The sequence below is a fragment of the Ambystoma mexicanum genome, chromosome 10 (genome assembly GCF_040938575.1).
Source record: "Ambystoma mexicanum isolate Mex_15411 chromosome 10, UKY_AmexF1_1, whole genome shotgun sequence".
NCBI lineage: Eukaryota > Metazoa > Chordata > Amphibia > Caudata > Ambystomatidae > Ambystoma > Ambystoma mexicanum.
Window position 1 is genome coordinate 224507329 of NC_090932.1, and position 16682 is coordinate 224524010.

General features: G+C 47.3%; 1 protein-coding gene across 4 annotated transcripts in view; it reads right to left on the reverse strand.

Annotated features, from left to right (window-relative positions):
• Positions 1-333: 333 nt before the first annotated feature.
• PBDC1 (polysaccharide biosynthesis domain containing 1) overlaps positions 334-16682 on the reverse strand; it is a 145788-nt gene continuing 129439 nt past the window's right edge. For all 4 annotated transcript variants that reach the window (XM_069617731.1, XM_069617728.1, XM_069617730.1 and 1 more), the window contains exon 6: positions 334-1001. In XM_069617731.1, the coding sequence (XP_069473832.1) occupies positions 871-1001 (131 nt within the window). In that variant the 3' untranslated portion in view covers positions 334-870. The remainder of the gene's footprint in view (positions 1002-16682) is intronic.

Genomic DNA, 16682 nt, shown 5'->3' on the forward strand with positions numbered 1-16682 from the left:
TACAATAAAAGGGGGACATTTAATCATGAACAAGAACTAACAAATTCTAGACTATTTTGGTGGCACAAGTTGAGTAGTAACTGGATATGATGTGTCAGTTACTTAAGCAAGACAGCAAAGGTGCAGGCTCAGATCTATTCTTCATTGCAAAAAATTTGGAAGTCACTAATATACCTCCCCTACCCACTGTGAAAGTGGGGGTTGTGACTGCATTTGGACGGCAATGTCCTGGTAGGCATGCAGCACCCCTGTGCAAGAATTCGTCTTCATATCCTCAGCATCAAAGAGTCACACAATCTAAGAAAGTTTTAATTTCTAAATACAACAAATCAATGAGTTAAAATAAATTTAATGTAACAATTAGGTTTCTGTGCAACAAACTTGGATTCCTGAATGGCAACACCAAAGTCTACCCAGTCACACAATCTGCAGCTTGGTGGGATCCTGGAGTGCTGCTGGATCTCAACGAATGTAGTTTGTGTTGCATGCTTAGTTTTCCAAGAGCCATCGTTGGTGAAGGCAAGGACACCACAACTGGGAAGGGGGTAAAAAGTCCCTCAACATGTGACTGATTGGCACACAACTGTTGAAACAAGAACTATTTCTGCTTATTCCTCAGCCAAACAAACTTCAGGTCATGGCTTATGCTGGATGGCTGACGCCTAAAAGTAATTGGTGTAGCTTTTAACGCTGCATGCAACCATCTCTTTCTGAAACATTGCTGTTGTGGCTCCTGTCCATTTTCTCACTTCACAACCACAGAAATGAACTTTTATGATGCAAGTCTAGTGCACTTATTCCCCTCCTTCCATATTTAGGTTGTTAGTCCCACGTTCTTCAAATGTACATCTAGCTTCTCTTAGATGCTCCTTAACTCGATTTCATTTCCTCATTTGCTGTCACTGGTTTAGCTTTGGTCTTTGCTGCTTCACTGAAAACAAAGTGATTGAACCCTTCCCTGTTTCGGGAAATTTCAATTGCAAGAAACTGGATCCGTGTGCCTGTTGGGGGGGAACGAAAATATATATATTAATTCTCCAAACACAATTATTGTGAGTTTAACAGAAATCTGAAATGCCTTTAACATAGCTTCTATTTTTTGGTTCTCATTCTTCAAATGGTTGCATTTAAGAAACTGGAATGCAATCATTTGTTCAGACGACCACTCACATTTTAGTGTGCTCTCGAGGGGAGGAGGGAGTTGCACACTTTCTGGTCAATCGCAATTCAGTCCACTTTAAACACAAGCTTCTCGACTGTGTTTGCTTGTTTTGTATTCCATGCAGCAGTGTTCTAACGAATACTTTCCTCCCACAGATTCCTGATCTTAAATATATTCCTGCAGCTTCAGCTGGATCACAGAAAACCTTTTCCGGGGGGGGGGGGGGGTACCCCATGCAATGCCAGCATCCAGATCCCACAACTTGACCACTTCTGGACACCAGACATGGCATCAAGCTGTATAGATATGACAAACATTACCTTCCAGTAACAGTCTTTCATCTGCTTAGATTCACATGCTTTGCATTTAGTGCCAAGTATTACAAAGTCGAAAATAGAATGTCAACGGGGCATTCCCTAATACTAGCCCTGCTGTGACATGTACAGCACCCATGATCGTTTGCATGCCCAGATCTTCATCTTGACACATTTTTTCCAACCTGAGGATGCATGCAGTTCACAGTGAAACTGTGATGTATAAGTGTTATAACATGGTTTTGGATACCTTCAACTTTCAGTTTGGGGAGGATGGGCATGTGAATCCAAGCAGAAAGACAATTACGTTACAGGAAGGTAATGCCAGTCTTCTGAGGCTTGCCGATCTGCTTAGAATCACTTGCTTTGCATAGACTAGCAAGCAGTACCCAATGAAGGAGGTGGGTAAACTAAGGGAACAGAAACAAATGTTTCAACAAAGCTTGTCCCACCTGTGAATCGTTTCTGACTTGCGTGTCAACACAATAATGCTGCATGAAGTGTGAACTGAACTCATGTAGCTGCTTTACAGATAGCTTCCAAATGTACATTTGCAATGAAAGCCAAGGTAGCCCAAGTGCTATGTGTAGAGTGTTCCCTAGAGAAAGGGAGTTTTGTTGATAAGCTGCAACACTGTTGGATCCACCTGGCAACAGGAGCCTATGAGACAGGGTCCCCTTCTCTTCCAACTACCAGAGGAACTGATCTGTTTTTCTTAATGATTTTGTCTCATTAAGCTAGCACATGACTGCCCTATGTACATCTAGTATGTGAAGAGCTTTCACCTGAATTCTGAGAAAACAGCACCAGTAATTCAATGGATTGGTTTACATGACATTTAGATATGTATTTGAGAAAATATGGGTTTGTACTTAAGACCACTTTGTTTTATCTACCGTTACAAACGGCAAAGCGATGGCTAGAAGAAAGGCCACTTTGTAGGTGAGGTCTTTAAGGGATGCTTTTTTTCATTGGCTCAAAAGGAGGACCCATGAGCTTGCTTAGATAACATTAAATCCCAACCTGGCAGTGGGTTAGCAAACAGTGACTGTAATTGTTTTACTCCTTTCTTAAAGGCTTGAACAACCAGGAAACCTTGTTTTGGTATGTTGTGTATGCAGATAATGCCGCTAAATGTACCTTTAATGAATTATAGACCAGCCCTGAATCCAGTAAATCGAACAGATAATGCAAAATGGGTGATGGTGAACATGAACAATCAATAGGAGCAAGGTTAGAACGCATACACCACACGACAAACCCTTTCCCACTTTAAAAAGTAGCAGTGTCTTGTGTTTAGCTTACATGCTTCCCTAAAAATGTCCATGCACCCGTCAGTTAAATTGAGGTGTCCAAACTCTGATATCCAGAGCCATGATGCTAAGTTGGTTGCAGGTGTAGAATCAGTCCCCAGCTCTGCAACTGCATGTTGAGAGCAATAGTTAATTTTATTGGTGGGCATAGGGACATCTTGAGGAAGTGGGAGTACCACGCCGCACACACACACACACACACACACACACACACACACACACACACACACACACTGCATTTTGTGGATCACTTTAAGATTAGGGTCAGTGAAAAATCATAAGCAAATGTCCCTTAACCAGTTGATCCATAGTGTGTTCCCCAGAGACCCATTCTGTGTGAATTTGGAGCCGTAATTTTTGCATTTTGCAAAAAAGATCCATGTCTGGATGCCCCCATTCTGTAACAATGTGGTGGAGAATGTCTGAATGCAACTCCCATTTGAAGGGCTGAGATCCTTTTAGGGTGTCTGCTAGGCATTTGTGTTATACAGGAATGTGTTGGGCCTGGAGATGTATCCCTCTGTGAATACACCATTTCCATATCTTCTGAGCTAGTATGGACAACCTTGGGGAGTGTGTTCTGCCCCGTTTTTGTTGTAAAACATGGCTGTTGTGCTGCCCATTGTAATTAGAATTAACACATTCTCTTGCCCCCGCCCCCCCCCCCTCCCGTTAACTGCTCAAAGTTCCAGAACATGTATGTGCCGCTTTCCTAGTGTAGTGGGAGAGACCATGCATTGCGCTGTGAGGTGTAGGCAATGGGCTCCCTACCCTGTTAGTGATCGTCCATTGTGATAAGTTGACAAATGGTTTCTTTTAAAAATGCTCTCTTGTCTGCCATTGTAAGGCCAACACCATGGGCAGTTTTACAATTCAAAGGGCTAATGGAGGACTGACAGATCAGCTCGGCTGGTAGGAAATAACAAGGGAGGTTGGGGGGGCTGCAAAGGTGTCGGATGGGGACATGGCTCAATGCTGTGGAGAGACGGGGGACGTGAGGGGTGTTAGTCTGGAAAAGTAAGCTCTCCTAGTGGCTTTATTCCTCATCCCTATGAATAAATGCAAGCCCAGACTGGCCTAACAGGACCCCTACATACAGGGACTCTTTGGGTTCCAAGCAGAGAGGTCTAAGTCTACCAATGTCCGCCTCAAGTTCCCAGGGGCCTATATGAAGTGTTTTAGTGAAGAGAAAGAAAAAGGGGGGAGGCTGATGCAAAGGGTCTTGATTGTGTTTGATTTGGTGGGGATGAGGACAGGGAACAGGTGTCCCAATAGGCAGAATCTCAGTCTTAATGGCATTAAGACGGGTGGAGGTGCACCAAGACTAAATAGCAGTCAGGGATGACAGAGGAAAGCTTGAACAAGGGGTTGTGTGTGTATCATCTGCATAACATCACACATGTGGGTAGTAGGCAAAGGTCAGGTGGGCAAGGTAGATGTTGAAGAGTCGGGGATAGAGCACTGGGGAAACCCACATGTAGAGAGAGTGGTGGTAGAGGAGAAGGAGCCCAGGGAACAGCAATCAGTGAGGAAGGTGTCAGCCAATCCAGTGCCCGGTTTGAAATACTGAGGCTATCATGGAGCCACTTTGTGAAAATAAAACAGTTGACTGTGTTAAAGACAGAGGAGCAGTCAAGGAGAATGAGAACAGCAAGCGAGTTGGAGTAAAGAATTTAAAGAATTTCAAGCAGTTATTCATGGGTGTTCTCTGGACTGGATAATCGGAATCCAGATTTATGGTCAAGTAAACAGCCAACAAGCTCAGTGTGTTGGGGGAAGACCAACTTCTCCAGGAAATTCCAAAGGAAGGGTGTAGTGGAGATAGGGTAGTAGTTGGCCAGACACGGGGGGGGGGGGTTGTTCGACAGAAGGCTTTTATAGGAGGGGGTGCACAAGAGGAAGGGAAAGCCACAGGGTAAGGAGTGACTGCAGAAGTCAGCCAGAGCGAGGGAGGAGATGTTGTCCTTAATGTTTCTGGAAGAGCAGGGCGATACCCGTTTGTATAAGACCTTCATAGAGGGGACTACTCTAGAGACCTCAGCCATTGTGATGGGTGAGAAAGGGGCGGGGCGGGGGGGGGGGGGTGTAGGTGAGGGTGGAAGAAGGACATAGGTGGAGGAAAATGAAAGCGAGAGAGATCAATATCCTGAGTTTTGGAGGTGAAATGGGTGGCCAGTTCAATAAAGGGCCTGCAAAGCAAGAGGCAAGGTGGAGACTGCAGGTTGATGGGCTAGTTCCTTGCAGATTTAGAAGACTTCAGCTGTGTTGTTAGAGACTCCCGAGATACAGGTCTGGGTGCGGGCCCTCTTCTTGGATCAGATATTGCCTTTGAAGTAGGCAACCAGCCAGTTTGTCAGAGGATGAGGCCAAAGTCTCCCACTTCCATTCAGCAACTCTGCACTTGCGTTTCAGAGCAGCTAGATCCAAGTCATACCAGGTGTTATGTTTGGAGGCAGGTTTCAGGCAGATCCTCATGACAGGGCTGAGAATGTCAAGAGTGTTGTGATAGCAAGATGAAGACTGGCAAGGACAGAGTCAGTGGGGGATGGGGTGTCAAGAGGAGGGATGAAGGTGGAGTCAAACGCAGCAGCTGACACTTGTTTCATCAGTCAGATGACCGCAACAGTGGCTGGCAGTGCTGGTGGAGGCTCAGTCAGGGGTCCACAAGGTCCCAGATGAGCGGAGAGAGTGGTCAGACCAGGAGAGAGGGGTAGTGAGAGGGTTGCGAAAGGGAGATCAGCAGGGATGCAGGCATTAAGAGTGTGTCTGTAAGAATGGGTAGAGCGGTACAGAGGCAGGAACAGTGGAGTCAAGGTGGATACAGAGGCAGGAACAGTGGTGTCAAGGTGGATGAAGTAACCAAGGAGGAGTTTAGAGGTATAAGTCAGAAAAGAAGAGGTAAAGTCAGCCCATTCGGAAAGGAAGACAGACACAGGGGGCCTGTAGATAATAGCAATGGTGAGTGTGTGTCGGAGAGACAGCACGCTTGCAGACAAAACTTTCAAAGGAGAAATAGGGCTGGGTGGGTATCTGAGCAGTAGGGACCTACTCCGGGAAGATCAGGGCTACTCCACCAACAGATCAGTTTGGCCAGGGTTTGAAGAGGATCTTGTAGCCGTCCGGGAGGAGCGAGTCAAAAGCAGTGACAGAGGTGGCATTGAACCACAGCTCGGTGAGAGCGAGGATGTCAAGATGAAAGTCTTCAAGAAAGAGGGAGATGTCAGAAGAATGTTTGACGGCAGAACGAGCATTCAGAGTGGCAAAGTTTAGCCAGCCACCACCTTTGAAGGTTTTCCGAGGAGAGGGTACAGGGGGTGTTGAAAGAGGTGAGGAAGGAGGCGTAGCGGGAGAAGGTAGGAAGTTGTTGAGGGCCAGCAGGAGCCAGTCGAAGAGAAAAAAAAAAATTGGTTTGAGAACCCTGGGCCATGACACTGCCATTGTGATAGACGTTAATGACGCACCTAGAGGGTGAGAAGTACACCAGGAGTACTTCCCAGCTAGTGCCACCATTAATGGGAGAAGGGAAAGATCAGATGAGCGGTCTGGAGAAGGGACAGAGAAGAAGATATCAGTGATAGTCTGTCAGGAAGTAGCACAGACATAAATGTTGGCAATAGGTAGACAAGGATTAGAGGCCAAGAGATCTTTTTTTTTTAAGCTTTTTTCTTCCAGACTTCATGAGAGAGGAGGGATAGGTGATAGAGTAACAGTTAGAATAGATGGAGGAGATAGTGAGTGCTGTTGAGGTGGAGGAAAGAGGGACTGTTGGAGAGGCAGTGCACAAGCAAACTCACCAGGCAGATTAGCAGCAGGATGATGCCCAGATGTAACGCACACCTAAAAATCGAATTTTTAAGCAAGGCATTAAGAAACGGGAAAGCATTCAGGTTGAGTCACAGCAAGAAACCATTTCAATTGGTGCTGAAATTAAAATGTACAGTTACCCTAGTTGGAGGGAAGGAACAACCAAGCAGTCAATGGTAGGGGGTCCAAAGGAGATGTGTGGGCCAGATCAATGCAATCCGGGTTGCTTACCAGTGCATTGCAAGAGCAGGTCTTTTCGGCTCGGGAGGATAGCTCAGGCACAACGTGCTCGCCTTGGAAGCAAGTTGACATGGAGCAGCACAGGTTCGATCCCCAGGTACGCACTTAGAAACTTCTGGTTATTAAGCATGTTATACATGCCCAGACCATGATAGGATAGGTTATTTATGAGTCACTGTCAGTTTGTTCTTTGGGAGCAATGGCCTGGGAGATGATGGAGGTGGCATTGAGAGGGGGCTCTCTCCAGCACCTGCCAGCTCCCAATAGGCCCAGATAACACAGGCAGCCAATCAAGAGCCTTGTTGATCAGGCTCCATGGTAACCCTCAGAGGCACTCCGGTGCCGAGGATGAGGGTGGACATTTTGGAATGCTGAAACAAACAACTGGGTAAATATTACCCATGAAATGTGCAGCTGAGAAAAGCATCACTCTGATGTAGGAAGAAGAGTCAAAGTGGTCTCCTGCACAGACTGCAATATTAAAGATTTGAAAATCACACCACTGTGCTTGCCGACCATCAGGGGCTTACCAAACGAGGTAGGCACTACACCGCCCTGGATAGAGATGCAGAATCTGCTCCATGAGAGGGAGGGAAGCTGCAACCACCACGCAGGAAGTAAAGAGGAATCTTTATGCAGGATGATTCAATTGTTTTGGGAAGGGGTTTTCCAACACATGGATTTCGTTTTGGGTCGGTCTCTCCCCTGCGATCGTGTACTGGATTTATTTCCTTCTAATATTGAACTGTCCATTGGTAAACATTTTTGGGTTTACGGAGCTCTCTTAGTTGCTAAGAAGCATATCCTGAAATTCTGGAAGAGTCACGCTAGCCCATGTGTGGATGATTGGCTGTGAGTTTGTTGCTCTTCTCTACGAGAGTGTGGGCCTCATCACAAGTAGTTTGGCCTGAGGCCTTAAATGCAGCAGTAACAGTATTACCACCACATTTAAGGGTTGGGCAGAAAATTGCATTTTTGTGCCTTTTGTCACTATTACCGCCAGCGGTAATAGCGCTCCCCAACCCCATTGGTTCACCGCAAATTGCGCTGGACCAAGTTGCAGTAGCACTATTAGCCCTGGGCAGTATCTCCAGCGGTATTACCACCTTGATACCACCCAACTCGTGATGAGGCTCAGTGTCTTTTCATGCGAAGAAGCAACATCACAGATAAAATGGCATTTGGGGTGCACTTAATGATTTCCCCCGGCCCCCCAAGGCAATATGCTTAACTGCATTTGTTTTTTTGCTCTTCCTTCTTTTCTAGTCTGCTCTCCTTGTAAATATGCTTGCTTTGTATATATTCACATATGTTGATGTTTCAATTAATTTGTATTGCTTCCTTTGTGTTTTTGTCTTACAAAGATTATTTAAATTTTAAAAAAAAGAAAATCCGAAGGAAGAAGTTCCACTGAAGACAAATCTCATGAGAGGCCTAGGAAAAGATCCAAGCACTCAGATCCAGGATGGAGGCATCAATCTTCCTCAAAAAACAAGGTGTAAAAACTGAGCCATCATTCTTAGTCTTCCGATTCCTTGGCCAACAGGTGTAAGGTACATTTTCTCAAGAAGGAACACCTCGACGTCCGTATGGAAAAGAAAATGTTGGCCCCTCGAAAGAGCCAAAAAAAAAAAAAGCGGCTGTAGATCCCACTGCATCCTTCAAGACTGGCAGGGAATTGGTTAAGGCTTCAACCTGCCATCTAAAAGCCCAAGTCAAAAGACCTCCAAGAATCTACTCAAGTGGCATTGACACAGTCGACCACCAAATCAGCATCGAAGCAAAAGGCTGCAATGGCTTCTTCAAAGGAATTGACAAAGAAGGGACCGATCTCAAGAGGAGACGCTGAGAAATAGACCATAAGCAAAGACTGATTTCTCTAAAGCTTTCGGTTCCATTTTGAAGAGGATGATATTCTCTTTGGGTATCAAAGTTTTGGAACTACGAATGTTCGAGGAATTAATTTCAGAGGAATCAAGTCTGATGCCTAAAAGACAATAGTTGTCTCGAATACTTCACCTGAGATGGAGTTTGACACTCCAGGCGTGCACTCATCCAAATGCAACCTATAACACAGGGTCACAGTATTTGGGATGGGGTTGTCCTGCAAATGACATTACCCAAGATTACCCAACTGAAATCCTGGATAAGGGCCACCTTCTTAAGGAGCCTGTGCTGCCCTTTCCTACAGCACTAAAGTGTTCACTCATGGAAATCTGGGTGGGGAAAAAAACTGATGTAAATAAGGAGTTGGTCAAAAAAATATCAAATCTTCAGTTGACCCAGATTTCTCATCTAACCACCCTATCACCAGAAACCTTTGTGGTGCAGGCTGCTACTTCAAAATCCAAAGGCGCACCTTATCCTATCATCCCTCTAGATGGGGAAGATGAGCACTACGTCCTTGTTTTTCCAGCAGGAAGTTTGGCGTTAAAAGCCATTAGCGCATCATGTGCACTTAGAAAATACAGCTACCTGTTATGGAATGTGATTGCACAAGCAGCTGGAACCTTTCCAGAAGGAGAAATGAGAGAAGTATTTACTAACCTTAATGACAGAAAAGATGCCTCGTGCTAATCCCTACAATTAGGGTTGGATGCATCAGACTATGTTATCAGACATTTTGCCTGACTAGGCAATTCTTGTTTTGCCTCAGACGTTCAGGTAAGGCTCTTGGTTGTGTCAAATTTATTTGGCATCAAGGTGTACAAAAACTTCAGGCTTCTAAGGCTGTGGCAAAATCTTCAGGGGCAACTATCCACCCACCAATCACAACATCATCTAACTTTACAAAACTGGAGAGGATGGTCCTTTCAGTACTACTCTTCCTTCAATCAAGGAGGAAGAGGTCAGTCAGTACAAAGGCAGGGGCAAAAAAATATTTGCATGCACCCCAAAGGTTCATGGAGGAAAGACTGCCCACTCCAGTGTGTGGGGAGGAAATGGCACACAATTACTTCAGATGCATGAGTATTACAAATGGTGGCCCAATTCTGAAGAGGCCTCCAGACTGTCCACCAGCAAACACTCTTCAGGACCCAATCCACTCCTCTTACAGAAGATTCTTTCCCTGTTGGCGAAAGGTGCAGTGGAAAAAGGTACCTGCAGCAGAACCGAACCAGGGTTGGTATTCCACCTATTTCCCGGTAGCCAGAAATGGCAGAGGGCTGCAACCCATCTTGGACCAGAGGTGAACAAGTTCCTCAGGAAGGACAAATTTAAAATGGTCACTCTCGCAGATCCTCCAGCTCCAGGACTGGATGCAGTCACTCGATCATCAGGATGCTTACTTTCATGTGCCTGTATATCCCAGAAATAGGAAGTACCTGAGCTTTGCCATTGGCAGTTGACATTATCAATTTTAAGTACTGCCCTTCGGGCTCCCCTCTGCCTTAGGGTCTTCACCAATTTGATGGTGTCAGTGGCAGCAAATCTGAGGGGGAGGGAGTCTCATCTTTCCCTACTTAGATGACTGACTCATCGGGACTCATTCTCCCAAGCAGGCTCTGGAGCATCTCAACAGCACCTGCCGCTTCCTCCACAAACCAGGCTTCAAGTGCCAGGTGACACCTTCTCACAAGCTTCAATTTACTGGAGTGGTCCTGGACTCTTCCTCTATAAAGAGTTCACCTCCCGAGTTGAGGGATCATCCTATCTTGTAGATGGTAATGAGATTTCAAAACTCCAACTATCTACCAGCATTCGACTTTGAGGTTGCTGGGCCCCATGGTATCCTGCATTTCCTTGGTACCAGTTTCAAGCCATGCGTGGATTTCATTAAGCAGATGTCTGTTTCCAATCTGCAGTCTTTGCTTGTAGTGTCTGGGCGAAGACCACTACGCCCAGGGATGCGCATCAGTCGACGCAGCCAAAGGCCCGTAGGGAGCAGGCAGCAAAATTACTCAGCTTCTTACACAAGAAAGTTCTGCGGTCAAGGTCGTGCAAATTGTTGTTTCAAAGATTGAACAGCTCCGCATGTGGTGAAGAAGCAGGAACACACCGTAAGAGCTTGCACTCTGAGTGAGTCTTCTCACCAGCACCTTTATTCCTCCTCAAAGAAAAAAAGCCACCGTTCTAAAGGTTCTGCAGAGCGGTCGGCACAGGTACCCTTCCCAACCAATTCCATAACTAAGGAGCAATGGGAACATTTGCCTGGAAATACTTGACATCTTCGCCAAGATACCGGCAGCTCTGGCCCAGGCACCTGTGGTGCAGGCAGGGGGCACCAATGGCTTCGGCCACAGCACTGATGGGTTCCAGCGTTTTCTACTATCAGCAGAGTGCCCTCAGACGACCACTGCTGCACACCTATAGGCTCGAACCTGGTCCAAATGGAGAGCAAGACCGCTCGGTGCCGGCCGGCTCTAGCTGCGGCACCAGCATCCGATTTGATGTAGTCAGCATCCTGGACTACATCCCACTTCCCAGAGATGCTTTTATGTGTATATAAAAAAAAAAAAATTATGACATTTGACATGGGAGGCGACCAGGTCCCTTTGGGGTTCGGACCAATGGGTTCTAGGAAAGAGAGGGGCTTCCCTGAGGAGTTCTATGGGAGTGGCGACATGCTGGACCTAGCAGCGGATCTGAAAAGGGGCCTAGCAGTCTGATGCTTGGGCCCTACAGGTCATCAATCAAGGGTATTGCCTCCCTCCCCCCCGGCACCCACCAGACCACAGTCCACTCCCCTCTCTCTTTCCGGGCCCCATCCTTCTAGGGAAGAAAGCTATCGAACTAGTTCCACATACAAAACGAGTGAGGGGGGGTGGTACTCTGCCCATTTTCTGGTGCCGAAGGACACGAGAGGCATGCACCCCATTCTGGATCTGCAGCTACTGAACTATTTCCTTTGCAAGGACAAGTTCAAGGTGGTCCCTCTAGCCCAGATCCTGAAAGACCTCGATCTGCAGTACTGGTGGTTTTCCCTGGATCTATACAATGCCTACTTTTAAGTGCCATCTGAAGCACAGGAAGTACCTGAGGTTCGAGGTGGGCCAACATTACCAACTCAGGGTCCTGCCGTTCGGTCTCTCGTCATCACCAAGGGTTTTCACCAAGCGAGTGGTAGCGGCTGTCTTTCCCTACCCGGACGACTGGTTTGTCCAAGCTCACTCACCAGAGCAAGTGTTGGAACATCTACTCAGTACATGCTTTCTTGCAGAGTTTGGGACCGCAGACCCTGAGACTTTTTGAAGTTCAGGGAAAAGCCCAGTCTCTCAAATTTATCAGGGCAATCTTGTGAAACTTGCATGGACAGGACCTTCCCCACCCGAGGAGCGAGTGGTGAACATTTTCAGATGGTCAATGTCCTCCAATCACAAACCAGTCCGAGCCTCGGTCTTCCTTTGCCTTCTGGTCCTCATAACCGCCTGCATCCTAGTGGTGCCAGAGGAAAGGCTGCTCATGAGATCGCTTCAGTGGCTTCTTCTTGCTAATGGTTGCAGTTCCAGGGCTAGATATCTGAACTTCTGGAGGTCTTGAGTTGGGTGGCTCGGGACCTAGCATGGTGAGCCAGGTCAGCATTTGCTGAAAGGCACATGGTTTTGGCATCCTTGGCCAACGGTCACAGATGCATCTCTGACTGTTTGGGGGCTCACTTGTCAGATTTTACGGTGAGCGGACTGTGGTCTCCTACAGACTGCTGGGAGCACATCTACTTGCTGGAGTTGAGTGCGATCAGGCTGCCTTGGTCGCTTTTCTCTCCTCTGTAAAACGCAAGACTATGCCGATGGTGACGGACAACACAGTGGCCATACACCACCTGACCCGGGATAATGGATAATCTCACTATTCTTGTGTTTAGTTTTATCAGCTTGTAATCTTTGAGCGTTTCTTGTCTCACCTTGGTTTTTGGTTTTGCATGTTGATATATGAATACATTCAACGCAATGTGACCGTGTTTAATAATGAAATAACCATGGTGTCTGCATTAGATAATATTCTCCAGCATGGTGTCTGGCGCACATGAAAATTCCCTTTGTCAGGCTGGGAATATTCCATAAAAAAATAAAACGGTTTCACTTTTGCTTTAAAACTGTTTCTCCTCTAAACCAATCACTGTCCTCTGGGTCATACCACCCCCATCCAATGGCAGTCCTCTCCCTAAGCCCCAACACAGGTGGCCATCTTCAGATTTTACTGCACATATCAGTGTTGCGAGTCTTTTTTTTACTAATATTGAGTTTTTTGGTAAAATGTTTTGACCAATTTTTGGTTATGTCGTTCGACCAGAGGTAGACTAACAGCACCAGGGAAACACTGTAGGTGAAGATGATGCTACATAGAGGATCTTTCATCAAATCAGAGAAGGCCTGGGCCTACTTCACGCCTCTTCAAAACGCTGCGCAAACTGTGGACTAAGGCACATTTTTGTGGACGATAGACACCACAAATGTTTTTACTGCCTGCATACAGACTATGATGGAGAGGTGCAAGGTCTGCCGTGTTTTTATAAATAAAAAACACGACCAAGAAGGGTCGCTACTGCAGACTGGTGGCATGGGTAAAATCTGGTAAGGCCTCTGGACATGGTCGTGCTGCCCCAGGACCAGCCTGTCCCACGATCGAACTCCTTCAGAAAAAGAGATTGTGGTCCTTTAAGGACACCCTGCCCGCGGGGGCAAAAAGAAGGCAAGGCTGCATGCATCTGGGTTTCCCGCCTCTGCGATCCCGGCTCGGGAAGGACAGGTTCACCACGGCCAACCACATCCACGGTGAACCTACCGGTGAAGGGGGCACCCCCTCTTAGAGAAAGTCTCCTCCTTTGAAACTGCCATCGGCAGACAAGGCGACAAAGGAGAAATCCAAAGTGGGCACCTCACGGCCACCATCGGCATCTCAACCAGCCAAGACAACAACATGATGAACAGCGTCATCAATGGCCACATCTGCTTTTACGACTCAATCAACGGCCACTAATACTTCAAAGGAAGAGCAGACCACGAGGGCGGTGCCACAGTCGCTGCAATGGCTGCTCCACGGGTGTCTCTACTGGCACGGCGCAAGTTAACTGCAGCTGCTTTAGCGAAGACCCCCAGGAAAGTCAACAGCAGCCACTTCCCCCCAGAAGTCTCAGGAGAAAGGAGTACGGCTCTGACGACCCCTAGGCGGGGTATGATATAAAAGATTATTTATAACACGCTTACTACCCAGAGGTGTCAAAGCACGGACCAAACCTGTGTGCTCAGTCATCTTGCTTCCAAGGCGAGCATATTGCCCCTGAGCTATCCCCCCGAGACCCAAAAGTACAGAACAAGGGGCTGAACCAAGTGTGCTGGAGCACATTTATACTAGCTCCGATGAGGGCGACACCCTGCCCAAAGCTATTAGTCAAACCACAAAGGGGCCAGGGACCTTGTTGGAAGGTGGGTGCCCACAGGGTCAAACCCATCTGCTTTTCCAGAAGAGGCTTACCAGCCCAGAGAGTGAGAGTCAGTCCCTCTCTCCCTCCATTTTGTTGGACATTCAGACCACATGGCACACACTGGTATCAGAAATTCAGCAGAGACTGTCACCACCCCCTGCTGGTCCAAGGTGCTAAAGGATACACCCACCTCCTCCACCTTGGGATTTGACCCCTACAGGGGAACCTGCCACGCACTCAGACACGGATACGGCAGCAGACACATACAAGGCTGATGACTTTGTGCCAGCGGACAGAGTGCCAGCAGGCGCAGATGACTGACACAGGGCCTCTCCTCCAGATTAGGTCGGCTCCTTCCACTCCAGGATATCCTGGGCCTCTGAACATTTTCAACTGATACCCGAGGAGATAAAAAAAGGAAGGGTTCCTTGATCAACATTGCGAGGCCAGGCGGAAGATCTTCACGTCCATCCCCTTGTTGGACAATATCTGGGCCCACACCCTGGCCCAATTTATCACATCCTTTATCAACACTTCATTCAAAACAGGAACTGTCCCGACAACCTTAAAGATGCATGGGTGATCCCCCTGCTCAAAAAAAAACCTTCCCTTGACCCTAGCATACCTACCAACTTCCGATCCATTACTAAAAATTTTAGACCGTGCAGCTTACTTGCAAATCCAAGAGTACTTGGAAGCCAATAATCTTCTAGGCCCTAGACAATCCAGTTTCCACCCCAAACACGGAACAGAGACAGCTTTACAGCTTAAAAACTCAAATCGAAGTTCTAAAGGACAACGGCAAACTTGCCTTGCTACTTCTACTCGACCTCTCTGTAGCCTTCGATTTGGTCAATCATCAAATCTTAGGCAAGCATCTTCACTCCACCGCCCACTTCTCGCCATCTGCTACGGCCTGGATCAAATCATTCTTGAGTAATAGATCTATGCGGGTCTTTTCTCAATCTGATCTGCAGCTGCAGATCCCTCTCCCATTCTCTGCGGCATCCCCCAGGGCTCTTGTGTCGCCAACACTCTAAAATGTCTTTACAAAACCACTCTTTGATGTACTTGACTATCTGGGTGTCTCATATACGAATTACGCTTACGACACCCAGATACTCATTCCTATCACTGGAGACTATTTGGCTGACACCAAGGCCCTGAACGAGGTCTACCTGGTCATCCAAGCCTGGATGGCACAACACCAGTTATGCCTCAACGATGACAAGACTGTGCTCCTCATCTTGGGCACTACACGTCTTAGTAAACTTGAGCCATCCTACCAATCATTTATCATTGATGGCAACACCATCCAAGTCTCAAAAGACACCAAAACTTTAGGCGTTTACCTTGACGCCACCCTATCCCTATCCCGACAAACTAATGCAGTCAGATCGGCCTCAGCATGCACCTGCAAACTCATTGCAGCTTGTAGTCCATTCCTGACGACCCTAAATACGGTCACATTGGCCAGAACTCTCATCATGGCCAAAAATCGATTACGGGAGTGCCCTCTACCTAGGAACTAGCCAAGAGAACATAAACTGCAAATCGCCCAGAATAACGCCGTCAGAGCGGCCTTAAACATCCCGCGAAACCACCACATCTCTAAATCTAGATCCAACCTACATTGGCTACCCGTCGAACAGAGAATTTCATTGAAAGCCTTAGGTCTTACCCACAAATGCCTAGCCAACCAAGCCCCCCAACCCCCCCCCCCTCAACCCCTGTACCACTGCAGCCGGTTATCCCGCCACGCTCCTACCCGCCCTCAAAGAACTGCCCAGGCCCACTGCCTAACCATCCCCAGGTTCAAACTACAAAAAGCGGGTGGATCTAGCTTCCCCGTCTTAACTTCCAAACTCTGGAATGCTCCCCCCCTCACCCTCACCATCACCATCAGATCTGAAGAATGTTTTAGTGTCTTCAAATCCAAAACGAAATCCTGGCTCTTCAACCAGCCCTGAAACCCTGACCTCTTATGCTCCCGGGAGCCTGTCCCAGGAATACACCTGCCCTAACCTCCACATTGTAAATATGTATATTACTGTATGCCTTGTATACTTGCACCGTCTTAAAAGCTGAATATATGTAGGCATATGTAACCATGTCTAAAGTTGCGCCTGGATGCCTCTGGGCCTGAAGGTGCGCATTACAAATAAAACAAATACAATGCTGTTGAAGAATCACAGCACCACCCAAGCTCGACATACTCGCGAAGAAATAGAAAGTCCTGGACTCGGCCCCCAAATGCCTGAGGTCCCAGCCTTCAGCCGATTCTGGTCTCAGCCGTGACCAGGAAACACTCTGCGAACCCGTCGTCCTTGTCCATGGTAACCCTGGACCAGGAGGCTAAGAAGCTGGATGCTATAGGGAAGGGGATTATCTATACAGCTGCCAGCATCATTAAGGCTGCAAATGCCCTGGCCATTTTGTACTGCTACGACCGGGAGCTCTGGTATAAGCTGGGTCCTATTCTGGAC